This window comes from Astatotilapia calliptera, chromosome 6, assembly GCF_900246225.1.
Source record: "Astatotilapia calliptera chromosome 6, fAstCal1.2, whole genome shotgun sequence".
NCBI lineage: Eukaryota > Metazoa > Chordata > Actinopteri > Cichliformes > Cichlidae > Astatotilapia > Astatotilapia calliptera.
Genome location: NC_039307.1, coordinates 8,341,994 through 8,359,931, shown reverse-complemented (window position 1 = coordinate 8,359,931; position 17,938 = coordinate 8,341,994). Strand labels below are relative to the sequence as shown.

The 17,938-nt window shown below is 39.9% G+C and overlaps 1 protein-coding gene across 3 annotated transcripts in view; it reads left to right on the top strand.

Annotated features, from left to right (window-relative positions):
* The window catches only part of myh11a (myosin, heavy chain 11a, smooth muscle), a 33,079-nt gene that overhangs the window by 3,100 nt on the left and 12,041 nt on the right, over positions 1 to 17,938 (top strand). For 2 of the 3 annotated variants that reach the window (XM_026170041.1, XM_026170043.1), the window contains exons 2-11: positions 96 to 460; positions 742 to 898; positions 9,698 to 9,725; positions 13,085 to 13,184; positions 13,302 to 13,328; positions 15,793 to 15,885; positions 15,985 to 16,048; positions 16,821 to 16,919; positions 17,400 to 17,543; positions 17,766 to 17,861. In XM_026170041.1, the coding sequence (XP_026025826.1) occupies positions 119 to 460; positions 742 to 898; positions 9,698 to 9,725; positions 13,085 to 13,184; positions 13,302 to 13,328; positions 15,793 to 15,885; positions 15,985 to 16,048; positions 16,821 to 16,919; positions 17,400 to 17,543; positions 17,766 to 17,861 (1,150 nt within the window). In that variant the 5' untranslated portion in view covers positions 96 to 118. The remainder of the gene's footprint in view (positions 1 to 95; positions 461 to 741; positions 899 to 9,697; positions 9,726 to 13,084; positions 13,185 to 13,301; positions 13,329 to 15,792; positions 15,886 to 15,984; positions 16,049 to 16,820; positions 16,920 to 17,399; positions 17,544 to 17,765; positions 17,862 to 17,938) is intronic. The other variant, XM_026170042.1, reaches the window with a different exon arrangement.

The following is a 17,938-nucleotide window of genomic DNA, read 5'->3' as shown; positions in this document are numbered from 1 at the left end:
TTTTCTCCCTTACTTGCATTCTTTCTGTCATCCATCTTTGTTTTACTTACTGCTCCCTCTTTTCTAACATTCAGTTAATTTTTTGTCATCGACAGCTGGCCCTTCACCTTAAGCCAAGATGTCCACGAAGGCCCCTACCGAGGATGAGAAGTTCCTCTTTGTTGACAAAGACTTCCTCAACAGCCCGATGGCTCAGGCTGACTGGGCAGCCAAGAAGTTGGTATGGGTTCCATCAGAAAAGCATGGCTTTGAGGCAGCTAGTATAAAGGAGGAGCATGGCGACGAGGTGCTGGTGGAGCTGGCTGATAATGCCAAGAAGATAACAGTCAATAAAGATGACATCCAGAAGATGAACCCTCCCAAGTTCAGCAAGGTGGAGGACATGGCCGAGCTCACCTGTCTAAATGAGGCCTCTGTGTTGCACAATCTTCGCGAGAGGTACTTCTCTGGGCTCATTTATGTAAGTATTTACTAAAAACAAGCGCATGCTCACAAAATAGTTTATGCCTTATTCTTATGGCAACTTGTTGACTTTGTTATCCCTTTGTTATTTGGATTGGGATGTACAAACTCTGACCCTAAATAAAGTACTAGAAAAATGATGACAAACTATGAATTTCCTCAGATTATTGTACTTTTTACTACTACTACTACTACTACTGTCTCGTTCTCTGGCAGAAACAAGCATGCAAACTGTGCAAGTTGTCCTTGTCTCACCTTTCTTGCATTCTCTGCTCTCAGACATACTCTGGCCTGTTCTGCGTGGTGGTGAATCCTTACAAAATGCTGCCCATCTACTCAGAGAAGATCATTGAAATGTACAAAGGAAAGAAACGACATGAACTACCCCCTCATATCTATTCCATCTCTGACAACGCCTATAGAAACATGATGCAAGGTAAGATGCTTACTACAAAACTCCTCTTGTGATGTAGATGCTTTCATACTGCAAAGACATGTTCCTACCCATGTTAGCTCTGTAATGGGGCTTTTTTATGTTATCTATCCAAAGTATACAATAGAAAAAGAGTCTTAGGCAACCCTTTCTTTATGTTGTGCTTCCAAGGAGCCAGACTCTAGTATTTTTAAAAGTGGTTCTCCAAATCAAATCAAATCAAATCACTTTTATTGTCACATCACATGTGCAGGTACATTGGTACAGCACATGTGAGTGAAATTCTTGTGTGCGAGCTTCACAAGCAACAGAGTTGTGCAAAATACAATAATGTAAACAAGCAAAATACAAGAATGGCTACATCTGAAACTAATAAATATATGTACAATATATAATAGTATATGCATTTCTGGATGTGTATACTAAATATTTTTCTACGTGTGTGTGTGTGTGTGTGTGTGTGTGTGTGTGTGTGTGTGTGTGTGTGTACACATATTTTACAAATTAAATAGAGTAAACAATAAATAAAATATATAAAATAAAATATACAGAGTTGAATATGTGCAAAACAGTGGCGTTACTGTACAGTATGGAGTGCATAATGTTAAAGTTCCAGTAGTGAAGCTGAGGTGTCTATGACGTGTTCAGCAGTCTGATGGCCTGATGGAAAAAGCTGTCTCTCAGTCTGCTGGTACGGGACCGGATGCTGCAGAACCTCCTTCCTGATGGAAGTAGTCTGAACAGTTTATGGCTGGGGTGACTGGAGTCCTTGATGATCCTCCCCGCTTTCCTCAGGCACCGCTTCCTGTAGATGTCTTGGAGGGAGGGAAGCTCACCTCCAATTATCCGTTCAGAGCACCGCACTACTCGCTGGAGAGCTTTGCAGTTGTAGGCGGTGCTGTTGCCATACCAGGTGGTGATGCATCCAGTGAGGATGCTCTCAATGGCACAGTGATAGAAGGTCCTGAGGATGCGGGGGCTCATGCCGAATCTTTTCAGTCTCCTGAGAAAGAAGAGGCGCTGCTGCGCCTTCTTCACTGTTTTGTTTGTGTGTACTGACCACGTAAGATCCTCAGCCAGATGTACACCAAGGAACCGGAAGCTGCTCACTCTCTCCACAGCAGCGCCGCTGATGGTGATGGGGGTGTGTACTTCTCTGCACCTCCGGAAGTCCACTATCAACTCCTTTGTCTTTGCGACGTTGAGGGTGAGATGGTTGTCTTGACACCAGTGGGTCAGGGCGCTGACCTCCTCCCTGTAAGCTGTCTTATCACTGTTGGTGATAAGACCCACCACTGTAGTGTCGTCCGCAAACTTCACAATGATGTTGGAGTTGTTAGTGGCCGTGCAGTCGTAGTTGTAGAGTGAGTACAGGAGAGGGCTCAGTACACACCCCTGTGGAGCACCAGTGTTCAGTGTGACGGGGGATGAGGTGATGCTGCCCAGTCTGACCACTTGGCGTCTGTCAGACAGGAAGCTAAGGATCCAGCTGCAGAGGGAGCTGCTCAGTCCTAGATCCTGCAGTTTCCTGTCCAGCTTCGAGGGAACGATGGTATTGAATGCTGAGCTGTAATCTACAAACAGCATTCTCACATACGTGTCTCTCTTCTCCAGGTGTGACAGGGCAGTGTGTAGTGTCAGGGCTATGGCATCATCAGTGGACCTGTTGTGGCGGTATGCGAACTGTAGAGGGTCCAGTGAGTCGGGTAGTGCAGAGCAGATGAAGTCCCTGACCAGCTTCTCGAAGCATTTGCTTACGATGGGGGTCAGGGCTACAGGTCGCCAGTCGTTCAATGAGGAGATGGTGGAGGATTTGGGTACAGGGACGATGGTGGCCATTTTGAAGCAGGCTGGGACTACAGACAGAGAGAGGGAAAGGTTGAAGATGTGCGTGAACACTCCAGCCAGCTGAGCCGCGCATGACTTGAGGACGCGGCCGGGAATCCCGTCCGGACCAGTAGCTTTGCGTGCGTTCACCTTCCTGAAGCTTCCAGGTTTTCTAAAGATCTTTTATAGTTTTTCTCTGGACATTGGCTACCTTTTGTTGCTGTTGTTGTTTTGTTTATTAAGCCTAGTATTGGTTCCCTGGCATCCAGTATAAAAGCATAACTGAATAGAAAGACACACAATTGAATGTAATCAGTCACTGACTGGCCTCCCCAGGGCCCAAACTTCAACATTTTTAAAGCAGTGTGGGATAATCTTGGAAAACAACAGAACAAAAGTCAGGCAACACCCAAAGAAGAGCTTTGAATGTCCTTCAAGAAACCTGGAGAACTATTCTTGAAGCTTAATTAAAGACATTACAAGAACAGCCTGACCCTGGTAGCTCAGGCTGTGTTGAATGATGAAGGAGGTCATACCAAATATATGCAAACTCGGTTTTTGCTTTATATACTGAATATAAATGAATAAATTCAGAATTGTTTCAATAAATTGCTGTAGCTATTTTACTAGGAACTTTTGACTTTTGCACAGCACATGCTGAGATGGGCTACAACATTTATAAACTAAAATGATCAGATCAAAATGATAAATAATAACAAACTGAGACAAGAAAGCAACAAACGTAAGTATATCTTCAGCAGGCCTCACACATAACTGAATAAAATCTGCAGGCGTTAGCTGCTGAAGCTCTTAAGTAAGCTGTGTCAAATTGAGCTGTTTGTTGGCAGCTTTAAGAGCTTGTTGTGGGTGAGTTGTGGTGGCTCTTGGTGACGACAGGCTTATCACACTGTCATGTTGACAAAGTGGTTGACAAAACTGCAAATTAATCCATGAAACTGATGGCTTAAAATGCAGAGCCATGTTTATAATGTAGTGAGAACAAAAAATACACTCATTAAAATGTAAACTGGTATGAAAAACAACTCCAAAATAGTATTTTGGTCTCATAGAGGTGATGGTAGCAGTCTTGGTCATGCTTACAGTAAATGTCCCTGCAGTGATTCAGAGTGGCTGGTTTCCCATAGAATCAGAGTCTGTGTTTCCAGGGGGTCTTGCCCACTGGATTTTATGTTGATATGACGATGTGTTCTCTCAGAGGACTTGACATCTGGATTGTGAGATGGTTGAGAGATGGGTGGAGGGCAATAAAACATTTCCTGTTTCAGAAAACCCTCTTGCTTATTTAAAAAAAAATTCTTAGGGAGTGTAAATGCCAAAGATTTAACAAGTTTATTGGTCCTATTAAATGAGCCTGAGACTTTTGTCCTTTGGTTTGAGGAGTTTCCTTCCTAAACAGGATGTTTGGACAGGAGTTACTGTAATTTAGAGAGTTATTGTTTGGAAACCATCAAAGAAAGTTGTGTTATAATTTCTTCCACTACTGTACAGGCCTCACACATACATGCACAGCTGTCAATTCTGATAGGGTCATTATTACAGTATTGAAGTACACACCTGAATGAACTATGAACTTCAATGCTAAAAAGCTTGAAGAGATCCAAACAAGTAATCAGGTACTCTAAAGCTCTGTATTTTGTTGTCATTATAATTCCTTTAGAGAGTATGTGATTCACACTGTGATATACAAAGCAAAATAATTGTTCTAGGATGTAAGCCAACAACTTGAAACTATATTTCTTTACCCGGGGTACTTTTGTTTGAGAAAATGTCAGTAGCATCAAGACCACCAACCTCTGACACCCTCTCAGACTGTTCCCGGCAGCTTTAGGTTTTCCTACATTCATCACTTAATCTATTTGTGTTGACAATGCTGCATGAAATGTATGGACAGCCCATGCATGAGTACGGAGCCCTGCAAGGGATATTGGAGGAAAAAAAATTAAGATGAACTTTTGCAAGATCTTGCAAACGTTTTGCGAGATCTCACAAAGTAGGCCGCATCCTTCAGAGGCCACCAGCTCGAAGCTGACCAGGAGGTCGAGGCATGATGTGCCAGGAGTGCGGTGTTCCCCCCGGCTCTAGTGGGCCTCGACCTCCCGGTCAGCTTTGAGCTGGTGGGTAACAGACGTCTCCAAAAACGTCGGAGCACTTTTGCAAATATGTGATGTCTTGATAAACCAAGCAGATATTTGAAGTTTACACAGCTACATTTTGTGACCCATAAAGACTAATATTAAAACTAAGTAGCTGCCTCCATTGTTGGATACTGAAATTGGCTAGACCGCGCTATGAATTCTGGGATAGGTTGGGCCACGAAGGATACACCGACTTGGCCTTCAAATGCGACCTGCGAAGGATTTGTGGAGGAAGACTTTTTAAATATCTCCCCAGTTATATCAAGACTGATGCAAACATATCGAGATAAGTTTGCATCACTGGGGTCAAAGCTGAGTGTAGCCAGGAGCTGTCTGTATTTGTGTCTGTGTGATGCACTTATGTAGTTTATGGATGAACCTTGTGCATCCAGTTTGCTGGCTCTACCAGATATAGTCACATCAGGCTTTAAAAAAACTAACAGACAGCTATAAACCATAGTGGAAGTTCAAAATGCAAGTCCACAAAACAGGGAGTTGCAAGTCCACGTATATATCGCATTACGCATTACGATCAACGATGACTGATCAAAGAAAATAAAGAAGCCTATCAAATGTGACCGCGCCGATATGTAGAACAAATTTGGAAATAGATATACTGAAACACCAGTTTGTCTTCAATTTGCTAAATTTGTTTGGCAATGACAATATAAATAACTTAATTGGTCTTTGATAAAGCAACTTAATGCTTTCTAATGCTTTTCTGTTACTAATAAGGTGTACGCACTGAGTGATTTAACGTTACAACAAACCAGGATACAGGAAAATACCTCATAAGCTATAGTTTGTAAACACAGCATCAAGAGTAAACAAGAAGAAGGGAGGATTGGTGTTTATGTGGCGTTTGGATTATACATCTTCTGTTCATCTCTGAGAACGAACGCTGGAACATAGCAGATGCTGTTCAGTCTGTGTCTGTATGTGCAGAAGAAAAAAATGTGTTTTGATTTGCTGCATTTATTTCAGACTAAACATTTTTTTCGGACTTATCATATATGTGACAGTAGATATTTAAGCTTGGACCACCCATTTAGCTGTCACGTTTTAACAACTGGGACTTAAAGTGCTTGAGTAAAGAAATCAAGATAAGTCGGCAGCGAAAAATAAGAACAAAAAAAACCACAAAGAGAAATATAAAGAAAAGCATAGAAAAGACAAGAAACAATTAATCAAAAATATATTCATTCTTTAAAAATAACAAAATGTCTCAAGTCTCGTGCAAAGGTGAAAGAGACTGTCTCATATGGGTTTAAGTGAACTCATGATACGTTTTCCTCGTGCTTATTTTCTATCACTGTTACTGTTACAATGGTGATGATTATGTTAAATGAAATTTCAAGTAATCCATGTGAGCCCAGAGTTCAGGCTTCGAACTATTCTCAGCACTGTTTCAGGCCGTTTGTCCTGCTCTTAGACCTGCATGATGTCAGCGAGACTGGATATCTTTAATATGATGATCTAAGACACACAGCGCAGGCTGTTACCACATAAAGTCCCACCTACCTGATGTTTAAACTTTCTGTTTATAAGGCAGGGGCAGTCAGAGGACAGTTGGTTTAAATGGAAGGGATAGCAGCTAAACAGCTTGATTTGAGACAACAAGATCCAGTGTTATTTTGAAATGTGAATCATGTGGTTCAGGAATAAGAATAGCTCATGGAGTGTGAAATCAGTATGATAGGTCCTGTTTAATTTTTAAAGCTGGGGGGAAAGTATCAGTTTGAGAGGGGCAGCGAGTCAGAGGAAGGTTGTCTTAAAGGCAACTTTAATGAGGGTCATGGTTTAGATAAATAAGAGTGATTTTGAGCTGTAATGTAAAGCTACTGTAGTGGAATAAAAAAGGAACTGGAAACGAGCATAGCTGTAGCTCAGGTGGCAGAGCAGGTTAGCCACTAATCAGAAGGTCGGTGGTTCGATCCCAGGCTGCCTCCTGGCTGCATGCCAAATATCCTTGGGCAAGATACTAACCTTGTTTGCCTGCTGGTGGTGGTCAGAGAGCCCGGTGGCGCCAGTGTCCGGCAGCCTTGCCTTTGTCAGTGTGCCCCAGGGCAGCTGTGGCTACAATGTAGCTTGCCATTGCCTGTGTGTGAATGACTGAATGTAGTGTAAAGTGTAAAGCAGGAACTGAGTAAAGTGCTATACAAATGCAGGCCATTTACATTAAAGTCTCCTTTTGATTCATAGGGTCTGATTGCTTGAAGCGTAGTCTTTTTCATAATTTAAACCTTTACAATATCAATGTCTCAAGGGTTCTCTATACACCAAAATAATATAAGAAAAACTATGACTGCCAGGGAGTTGTTATTGTTGATGCTTTGGTAGGATTTCCCATGAAGTTGTGACTAATGAAGCAGGATGTTCTACACTGAGTGCTGTAGTATGAACAATTCACATGTAAACTGGAAGTGGTGCATAACTGAAGCAAATCCAGATAAGTCTCCTAAGCTCTGAAACATTCCTTCTTCAGTCTTGGCCAAGATCCCATTCCTCCAAAATTGTACTTTGGTCTTTGATGTCCGGGAGATAAAAATGTAAATTCCCGTGGGGAGTTTTCTGTCCCCAGCAGCAGATGATTGACATGCTGTCCTTCCGTGCTCACAGTATATTTACTGGTGCAGAGACTCATATAATCAGATTTAATTCTCGTGACTTAATTAGGTTCACAGATTTTTTAAGTCTCATTCACTAATGTGAGTGCATGTTGTTTTTGGATTTGTTACAAGAATTCACAAATCTGGCCACCTTACTCTCTCTCTCTCTCTATGTGTGTTGCTGTCTTGCACTCTGCCTTAATTAGGAAGTGCAGAGAGGGAACAGGGTACATTTCGTCTGTATGTAAGGAATGAATCCAGTGGAACAGCAGCCAAACTGGAGTTCACATGGAGAAAAGGCATCCACCCCAGTTTACAGTTCAATGGAGGCTGGACACTGTATCTGTGTGTGCAGAATAGAATAGAATAGCCCTTTATTGTCACTGTACTTGTTCGACGAAATTATGAGTGCTCCACCCTAATTGTGCAGGAGTGTGCTGCTGGTTTATCTTGTGTGTGCGTGTGTGTGTGTGTACTTGTATGTGTGTGTCTTGGGGACCGCTTTAAATTTTCCACCTCTAAAGAGAGGACAGTTTGGCAAAGTGAAAACTCAATTTATGAAACACCTTCAAAGAGTTTTGTTGAGACTAAGGTTGATGTAATGATGCAACAGGGTTAGAGAGGAGCGGTTAGACTAATTTCTGTTGAACAAGATCACATTAAGCCCAGTTTAATCTCAAGTGCCAGACAAGTTAAGTTGTTGTAGTACCACCAACATTTTTCCTTTCTTTAGTAGAAAGAAGTTCATTAAACATTAGACAATTAAATATAGAGTATCTGTTAAAATCAATAGACAGTAAACATCATCATATCGTGTGAGACAGCTTTTCCACCTTCAGTTAGTCTACTGTCACTAAAAAGAAATGTTTTGGATACGTCTCCAAGGCTAGCTATCTTACTTCAGGCTACAGGCTATGGGGGCTATAAAATTGAAAACAATTAGTGCTTTGGTTTGTGACGTTATCCATTCTGTCAGTGCAATGTTTCCTGGTGCAATAAATGGGGAAAAATTTCCAAAAATGATGCCCTCCTCTCTTGCAATTTTAATTTTCTATGCAGTGGGTCAGATTGGACAATAGATATAAAAGAGAGGAAGTGCCTTAAACATTTCTTTCTAAAAGGTAGAAAGGTAGTGACTCCTCTAGTTGAAAAAAGATGATGTCCAGTATAAGAAAACTACTTACACTCTGACCTCAGTAAAGACTGTACTGATGAGTGCATGAACTCAGTTCAAGTCTTATGGAATACAGCAGTATCAGGAAGGACATTAAAGCAGGGTATGTTTAGGGGGGACCATATAAATGTTCACAGGCCCTCATGTCTGGTTTAAAAGAAATTGGAAATTGTGTGGCTCAAAGTTTCAGAGATGAAATTTCACAAATCAGTGGGTGACATCATGGTCGCTATGTCCATGTTTTATATAGTCTATGGAACTCTTTGGGAGACGTTTGACACCACAGAGATGGAGTGAAGTGTCAGTAAATAACCTCACAAAGTTAGACATGTCATTAGATTTGTGTCCTGGACATGTGGATGATAATCAAAATGAAAATGACACTCTTCAGTGTCAGAATGAGGAATTGTCTCCCGTCATTCACCCTACCCTGGGTCATTTTTGTTGCACAGTTGCATAGAGGTTTATGAGGCTGCCTAGTATGCCATTTGTTCTGTTCTGATCACAAATGCCCAGAAAAGTTATCTCTCTTTCAGCAATGTGCACCATACTCCCCCAGGGGTGGTTTGTACTGAAGTATACAGTTACAGTTTAGCCTTACATGGTCTTCGTGTAATCTCCCTGGAGTATTTTTGGAGACAGTCTAATGACTCATTGTTTTTGCGCATTCAGAGTTCATTTTCATGTGTAAAAATCAAAGTATTTTTAAGAGTTACATGTTTTCTTTGGCACAAGGGAGTAAATCACAAAGCCTAGCTGGTGTTTTAAGTTTGACAGTAGATTGATCTTTATTGCTGGAGAATTACATGTGGTTTCACAGTAGTGCATTTGACTACTTTGCATGGTGAATATAAGTGGTAGAAAGAAAAGAAAGAAAATAAAAGTCCCTCATGTCTATCATGCACAATAAAAATTACAAATGTATTCTACAGTTACTGCAAATTTATTTAGCTGTATCATGAATTTTATGTTTAAAAGTATTCAACATAAGTTGTAATAAAAATAATCTAACACTGACTCTCTCTTGATTCTACAGATCGTGAAGACCAGTCCATTCTCTGCACGTAAGTGAAAATCTCTCTCCTCCATGCTCACCTGTTCCATCTCTGCATGTTTGTTTTTTTACATTTTAAACATCACATAAAAGCAGGAGTGAATGCTACATCTGTTTGTGTGCAAGAACAGTTACATAATGCTTGTGTAAACATAGATCTAAACAGACGAAATACCTTTTTGGTCTCTCAGCACCGTTTCAACCATTAGTGCCAAAAAGAAATGATTTTGTTTGTCGGATTTTGTTACCATGGAGTCATCTTGTATTCAAAGACAGCTAAACTGGATGTGCTTTAATGCTTTTACGGTGCTCCCAGAGGCCCCTCTCTCCTCTCAGACCCTTACTCAGGAAGTATGCCCTGGATCCTGATGGGAGAACCAGATTAGCTCTGCAAATGTTTTGGCTCTATTTTGTTTGTTTATTTGTTCTAAACTAATTATTGAGAACTTTGACTGGGCAATTGGACATCCAGGGACAAACGGCCTCATTTTGTCTCTTAATGATAGCTTGATATTTGGACTGGCCTGAACTGAACTGTACTTTTAATTTATAGTAAACAAAGTGAGTTAATTAGTTTTTCTTTGTGTGCTGGAGTGACTTCACGTTTTGTCATGTACCATTTTAAATTAGTTGCACAATATAATCTTGCTGTTTATACATGTATATCTCAGTCATAAATGTAATTTAATAAAGACAATCACAAGAATAACCTTCTACACAAGAAGGTTAATTTACATGAGGCCATATTTAAAACTGTTTAAAGTTTTGTACGCAGAGCCGAAACACCATCAGCTTGGAACATCAACTCCTTGCACTTTTTAAGATTTCTGAGCCCCATCAGGCCTTTGGACCCATAAAAGGCAAAAATGTTTCAGCAATGATACGTGGAATTTCATTTATGACATTCTTCCTTGTGGGTGGATGCACTTGTGTTTAATTGCTTTGTATGCTTTGTGGTATTGTTTTTACAACAATCTATTATGGGCCGCTTGCATCTTAATGATTTTTAGTGAAAGCACTTTTTAATGTTGTGACTGGAGACTTGTGTGTGTGATTTTAAGCTGTTAATTAGTTGGGAAATTACACAGAGTGACATTTCTGTCACAAATTTCATATACTTCCTCTGTGGATGGACATGCACCGTTTTACCATGTCTGAAATCTGGTGAAGGCAAAAGAGGATTCAAAAGCATGACTTTTGAAAGTGAAGGTTAGAGTAATCAAACAAACAAAAATAGACTAAGGGTAGACTAAATAAGTGGATCCGGATGACCAAAAAAAGGGAACTAAACTTGAGGAATAGGCTTGAACATTAGAGAAATGTTGGATGGCAGACAAGAAGATCCAAACTAAATACTACAAAGAGGAATAGATAACAGGACGCAGGTGAAGCAAATCAAGATACAGACAGTAATTACAGTGTTATTAATACAAAATACCAAAACAGTTTCAAACCTATTATAACAAAATTAAAACGGCTCCAGTCTGGACTTTTATTTGTGGGTTTGATTATATCTTAAAATGATTCCTACTGTATCTTCTGGTTGCTGAGTCCTGATGAATGTATTATTTATTGTATTTCCCTGATTGCTCCATATAATAGTAAAAACGTGCCATGGGAAATAGTTGGGATGCTAAGAAATTTTTGGCATTTCAGCTTCACAAGGTCACCAGTTTCTTTTGTCTGCTGTTCAGTATATTTTCATGAAAAACAGACTGATGGGACAAGAATATTCACTATACTTCTGACTAGCTTAGGGCTCAAAGTTATAAATTTTTTAATGAGGAACGCCAAATATTTAGCCTTCCTGTCTGTTCTTGTAATTTTGATTTGTCAATCTAATAAAAAAGGGTGTGCAATTCATTTTCTCAAGGGGCCTCAAGTTCTCAAGAAACTGGAACTGCTGTGGAAGATCACATTAATATGCTGAACTCTGCTCAGTGTTAATTTTATCACTTTTGTCCACAGTCCCAGTTTCTCATGGGGCCCCCCTGGGAAAAATGATTGCCCACCTCTTCTTTAAAAGACGATACTACTTCCCTGATATTCAGTGACACATGTACACTTGTAAAATGTAGAAAAAATTGATGTTTTTATGAAATTAAATTCCCAAATATTAGAAATGCGGCCATCCATTCTGTAATCGTTCATACCCTTTCAAATAATCTTATAACAGCAAGTGAAACCTGTGCTGCTTACTGTGGATAAGCCGGATGAGACAGCTTGATAAACTATCAGGAAAAAAATCCCAACAGAATTTGCTCTGCACTAACAGCTGCCTGCAATAGCAGCCTGGATGTCATATATCCTTAGCAGACCTGAGCAGGACTGAGTAATTACACTCCTCTTTATGCTGCCAGGCCCTAACACAGTGAGCATCCGATGCCTTTTATGGACCCATGACCGAGCATGTCTGTGTGTTCTGGCTAGTGGCTGATGGCTCTGGGATCATTCAACTTTATTTGAAGTAGCCAAGTTCATTTTCGGGGAATAAATTGCATCGTCTCGCTTATGTTTAAGTAATTAGATGCCTTTCAAGCATACAGTAGCACGTTTTAGATTTTTGTCTAGTCTAAGAGTCGTTGTCATATAACTTTCATCAAGTTATCAGGTATATAAACGAATATAAGAAGTATATTAACATGAAGTATCGGGTCACATTCTAAGAGCTAGCTCGGCTCTAGTGGAATGGTTGCATGAAATACTCCCTCCTGTCTCTTCGGGTGCATCTTAAAACCGATTCTTATATAGTGCCTTTCTAGTCTCCCAGAGTACTCAAAGCACTTTGTACAACATGCCGCATTCACCCATTCACACAAGCACTGTCTTCTATGTTTTTAAATGCTTTCTAACTAGCATTCACACACATTCATACTCCAATGGATTCATCGGAGAACAACTTAGGGCTAATATCTTGCCCAAGGATATTTGACATGCAGACTAGGGGGAGTCAGAGTTCGAACCCCCAACCTTCCGATCGGTAGACGACCTTGTTAGACTTAACTAGAGTAACTCTGAATGAGTTAAATTTGGAAATCTTATAATCGGTCTCAGACAACTTTCTTCCCTTATGAACAACAGGTGAGTAGCATCAGTATGCACAAATAAGAAAAAGGGTAATAAATCCCTTTTAAAATAACCTTTTCCCTGAAACTGTGTAGATTATCACAGGACCTGTGTGTAGTATACAGTCTGAACAATAACATTATGCTTTGTGTCAGGCACAGTTATCTCTGCAGCACATGATTTCCATTCAATTAAACTGGGTTACTGAAGTGTGAACAGAAACCTGTCAGTATTGCTTATCTTCATTGTCCTCTCTCCTTCTCTATTTCTTTTTCAATCCCACTGTAACTTTTTCCTCCCTAGTGGAGAGTCTGGTGCTGGGAAGACAGAAAACACCAAGAAAGTCATCCAGTATTTGGCTGTTGTGGCCTCCTCGCACAAAGGCAAGAAAGACAGCAGTGCTGTAAGTATCTGTGTAAAGAAACCATGATAGTTAGGATCTGTCAGCCAGTTCCCTCACTCTTAATGACATAGGAAACTACCCAGTTTAATCCTGTATATTACCATTTCCTCCAAATAGCAACATGCAGGATCACAGTTGGCTTACGTGAGTAAAGGGGAATGCCCGGAGTGTGTTTTTCTGTGTGGTTTTCATGTGTGTGTTCCTTCTTTAGGTTAGAAAAGTGCATGAAGATTGATAGTGTCACTGTTGCCCCCGAAATACCTGTTTTTCTACTGATTTTGCTTACACCAAAAGTACAGATGCCAAATGTTACTTTCCTTCTGTTAGATGGTGTTTACCCTAATATTCATCATCAAACAAAGTTTATTAAGGCTGCATGATCATCAGATTACTGAATCTCAGTCACATTTCAAACCTTGTGTTGTTCAGTGGCAGATATCCAGTTTTGCCTTCTCCTCAAGCGGTTCATTACGTTCAGTTTTTTGACCTCCATCTTCTTTAGACACCCTTTCACTGCCAGTGGAGATTATATGCAAGCCTCCCCGACAGTGAAAGGGTCTCTCACAGATCACAGTGTGAGCATGCCCTGTTTTTACCTATCAAACACCAGTCGCCCCCTTCCTTCCTTCCTTCCCTCCCTTACTTCCTCATCCGACTGCCAGTGGGCCTGACGTGGGCTGTGAGGCTGTCCTGTAACTTTTACTTTGTGGAGTTTTTAAAACTCAGTTTGGGAAACTCTGTTGACTTTTAAACATTGTGACTTCACTAAAATCAGCAACAAACTTGAAGCTTTCACAAAAAATAAATAAATTATTTTAACGGTACTTCAGCTCAAACCTCACAAGTTGATGTTGCTGTTCTGGTGCTCGGGTAATAATTGGAAAAAGTCAGTCAAAGCAACGCTTCCCTTTGGCTCTGACCCTGCTCACTCAGAAGGTCTTTGCTCCCAGAGGAATAATTATCTCTGGACACTGTCCTCTATAGGACCTTGAGGCTCCCATGGACTGCCTGTGCAGAAATAGCATTGGATTAAACTCTTTTTTTTCTGCTTTCTCTTACTTCCGCTCATTCTCAAGCACTTTTTTAGCAGTTTCTCCTAATCTGTACTCTTAGATATTTGTATTTAAACTATGTCTCAAGGATCAGTCTTTCCCACCAGCTGTAACTTTCTCTTTCATGCTGTCTTGCTTTGCATCTTTTTTCCTTTTCTATTTTCTCATTTTTCCTTCAGAGACTTAAATAAACAGGACCTTCTTCTCTGCTTTGCCACCTCTGAACTGCATCTCATCAGCGGGTCTGTATCCTCCTGTTTTTTTCTTACATATAATATAAATACTTGGCTTTTAATTGAGGACACAACTTTTCCCAAATTAAAGCATTTTTCTAAGAGGCAAATTCCAAAATTATTTTAGTTCTCTTTTTTAAATTTTCCCATGTTCCTTTGAAATGTCTATATGTCTGTTTGGTTTGCTAAAGCAAGCTTAAAATATCTGTCAAAATATCACTAGTTTTGCCAAATTTCACATAAAAATACAGTATGAAGTGAAATAATGTGAAAACCGGGAATATTACTTCAATTCACATTCAGTCAGTATTGGCTACGTCTTTTACTTATTATCATTATTTCTATTTTTAATTACGGCTGTGGCTGACCTCCATATTTGTCAGTGAGTTCCAAAAACAGTCCTCTAATATATGGAAAAATATATATCAGCATTAGTAAAAAACATCTGTAAACCACATATTTTGAAACTGAGCTTAACGAATTCACACAAGTTGGCAAACAGCTTCACATGGCTATCGTTTGTCTTCATTATCTTTGTGCTACAAGTCGTGCTCCTTTCTCTTCTTCCTAGCTTTAGCTCACTTACAGTGTTGCTAAGGGAGGTGTTTTTAAGCAAGAGAGGTTAGGTAGAGGTCTACAGCGCCCGACCTGGATACAGACTAGGACAGACCACTTTGATCAGGTGGATTAACTCAATGCAGAGTGACGGGGTGTCTGCCTCATTTACTGACTATCGCCCAGCTCCACCTGCATCTACAGTCTCTGCAGTCACGCTGGAAGCAAATCGCATCTCCAGTAGGATGTTTCTGAATCAGAATCATTTTGATTTGCCAACGCACTGAATAAAAAAAACTTTGTTGGAATATTTTCACAGCTTTTCAGCTGGTATTTGGAAGCCTGTGACCCAACATAACCCACCTCATCCATCTCAGCCTCTGATCTTCGTCATCAACAACAGCTTCTCTGGATTTTAACAGTTTCTCAGAACTGATGGAGGAGTGTTTTGGTCATGTCTGTGTTATGTAATCCATCCAGTATTCATCAGAAAATCAAAGAAGACTACAGTGAAATTATTATATTAACCTTTTGTAACTTGATATAAATGTACTTGTCCAAATATTCATTGCTTAGTGAGGACCCGTGCCCTTCGTCTTGTTTTCTGCCTTTTTTCCCTTGTCACTGATGATATTCTGGTAGACCTACGCTAACCTATCAATACTGACCCTATACTACTTCATCCCCACCAAACTCCAACTCCACTGCATCACAAGCAGCGAATCAGTCCTTCTTAGTCACATTTTTCTGTGTTGCTGTCATCACTAGGGGGAGCTGGAGAAGCAACTCCTGCAGGCCAATCCTATCCTGGAGGCCTTTGGAAATGCTAAGACCATCAAAAATGACAACTCCTCAAGATTTGTGAGTTTTGTGAAGTTATAGAACGCATTGTTTAGATGTTTTCTTAGTTATATTTTTTGCACGTATCGTGATCTCACTTCTCATTTATCTCTCTCACAGGGAAAATTCATCCGCATCAACTTTGACGTGACCGGCTACATTGTTGGAGCCAACATTGAGACTTGTATCCTTTTTACTTTTTAATCTTAGACATATTATTTTTACAGTGAGAAGACTTTTTGTGTTGCCTTTCATCTGCACCAAAAGTTAAATGCTGTGTGCTGCTTTTTGATTTCAAATAAGTTATTGCAAAGTTTATCTGCTGACAGCTTTTGAATAACAGTTTATTTCGGGCCATTATAAATCATCTTTTTCCTATAAAAGGCGTTTTTTTAGGTATATAATTCAAACTTGCATCATCTATGAGATTTTTAAAACAATGACTGCTAGCTTTGTTGCTAATTACTTAATTACTTATTACTATTACAATTATTACAATTACTTATTAATCACTTGGATGAACTGTTTAGATTGTTTAAAGTCACAATAACCTCAGAAAATAAATGTTTGGCTTTAAATCAAGAATTCATACACTGATTACTGCAAAAATTAACACTAATATCTGATGACAGTTTATTTTTAAACATAATGTCATACTCTTCTGGACATTTTTCTGTCATATAACTTAGGAATAAAATCAGGGCTTGTGAAAATATTTCACATTTGGCTAGATACTGAATAGGTGGCACTCATTCGATGACATTTTGGAGAGAGATAGATTATTAGATCATTAGAAACTGAAACTTGACTGGCTTGTAAAAAAAAACACAAGGCATTAATTATATTCTTCCTATTTAGTTAAAACAAGAATTATCATTTAAGGCTGAACAGAGGTTTGTAAACTAAATTGCCCCTACTCACAAATGAGATTTTTATTCTTTAACAGTTGCTCTCAGATCTGCTGGAGAAGTCTCGCTGTATCAGACAGGCAAAGACAGAAAGAGCTTTTCACATTTTCTACTACATGATTGCTGGTGCCAAGGACAAACTGCGCGGTAAGATGATTATAAACCCAAAATATGTGTGTGATTTCTTTGATGCTGCTGCTCAGCTGTTAGCAGGGCTTCTTTGATGCTGCAGCAGTTAGCAGGGCTTCTTTGACAGTGTGTTGTACATATCACCGTCATGTGGAAGTCTCATCTGGAACTGGAGGAAGGGGAAAAGGAAGTCACTTCTGGTCTTCGTTGACTGTCATGCATGTCACAATTTATCCAGCTGGATTATGAAAATGTTTTTTTAAGGTCATGGAGGAAAAGAATTTTCTCAAACTCTCAAAGAAGATTTTCTTCCAACTGATGTTTAACCACAATAATCAAAATAAAGCTGAGTAAAGCGTTCCTGCATGTTATTTATGACCACTCGTGCTATTTTCTCACGAGAGCAAAATCTTCATAAAAAGTTAAGCCTCACTGATTCACAGATTACTGACCACAGAACGATGATGATGATAAGTCGCTGTTTTTCTTTATTTTCAGAGGAGCTACTTCTGGAGCCCTTCAGTAATTACCGCTTCCTCAGCGCAGGCCACGTCCAGCTCCCTGGCCAGCAAGACGATGAGATGTATGAGGAAACCATGGAGGCCATGAATATCATGGGCATCACAGAAGAGGACAGAATTGGTATCAGCGTAGTAATAAGCATAGCATTAGCATCGCTCTAATACTGTCGGGTCTTTACCTTCTGAATCTGGACTGTTGTTGTGAATTTGCATTGAAGAGGCAACATTCATTTACATTTAAATCAGAAAACAAGCTGATTTTGGGGAAATGTTCCAGCAAACAAGAAGAACATTATTATTAGTGTTTCCCCGTGAAGTCAACCACTTGATTTCCTTGTTCCAGATATCCTGAAGGTGTGCTCCACAGTGATGCAGCTGGGAAACATTGAATTCAAGAAAGAGAGGAACCAGGAGCAGGCAACCATGCCAGACAACACTGGTTAGACACAACTTCTTCCTGCCATTAGAAATCCCACTAGGGGTTATTGACTTTTACAAAGCCAGCTGTAACTTTAA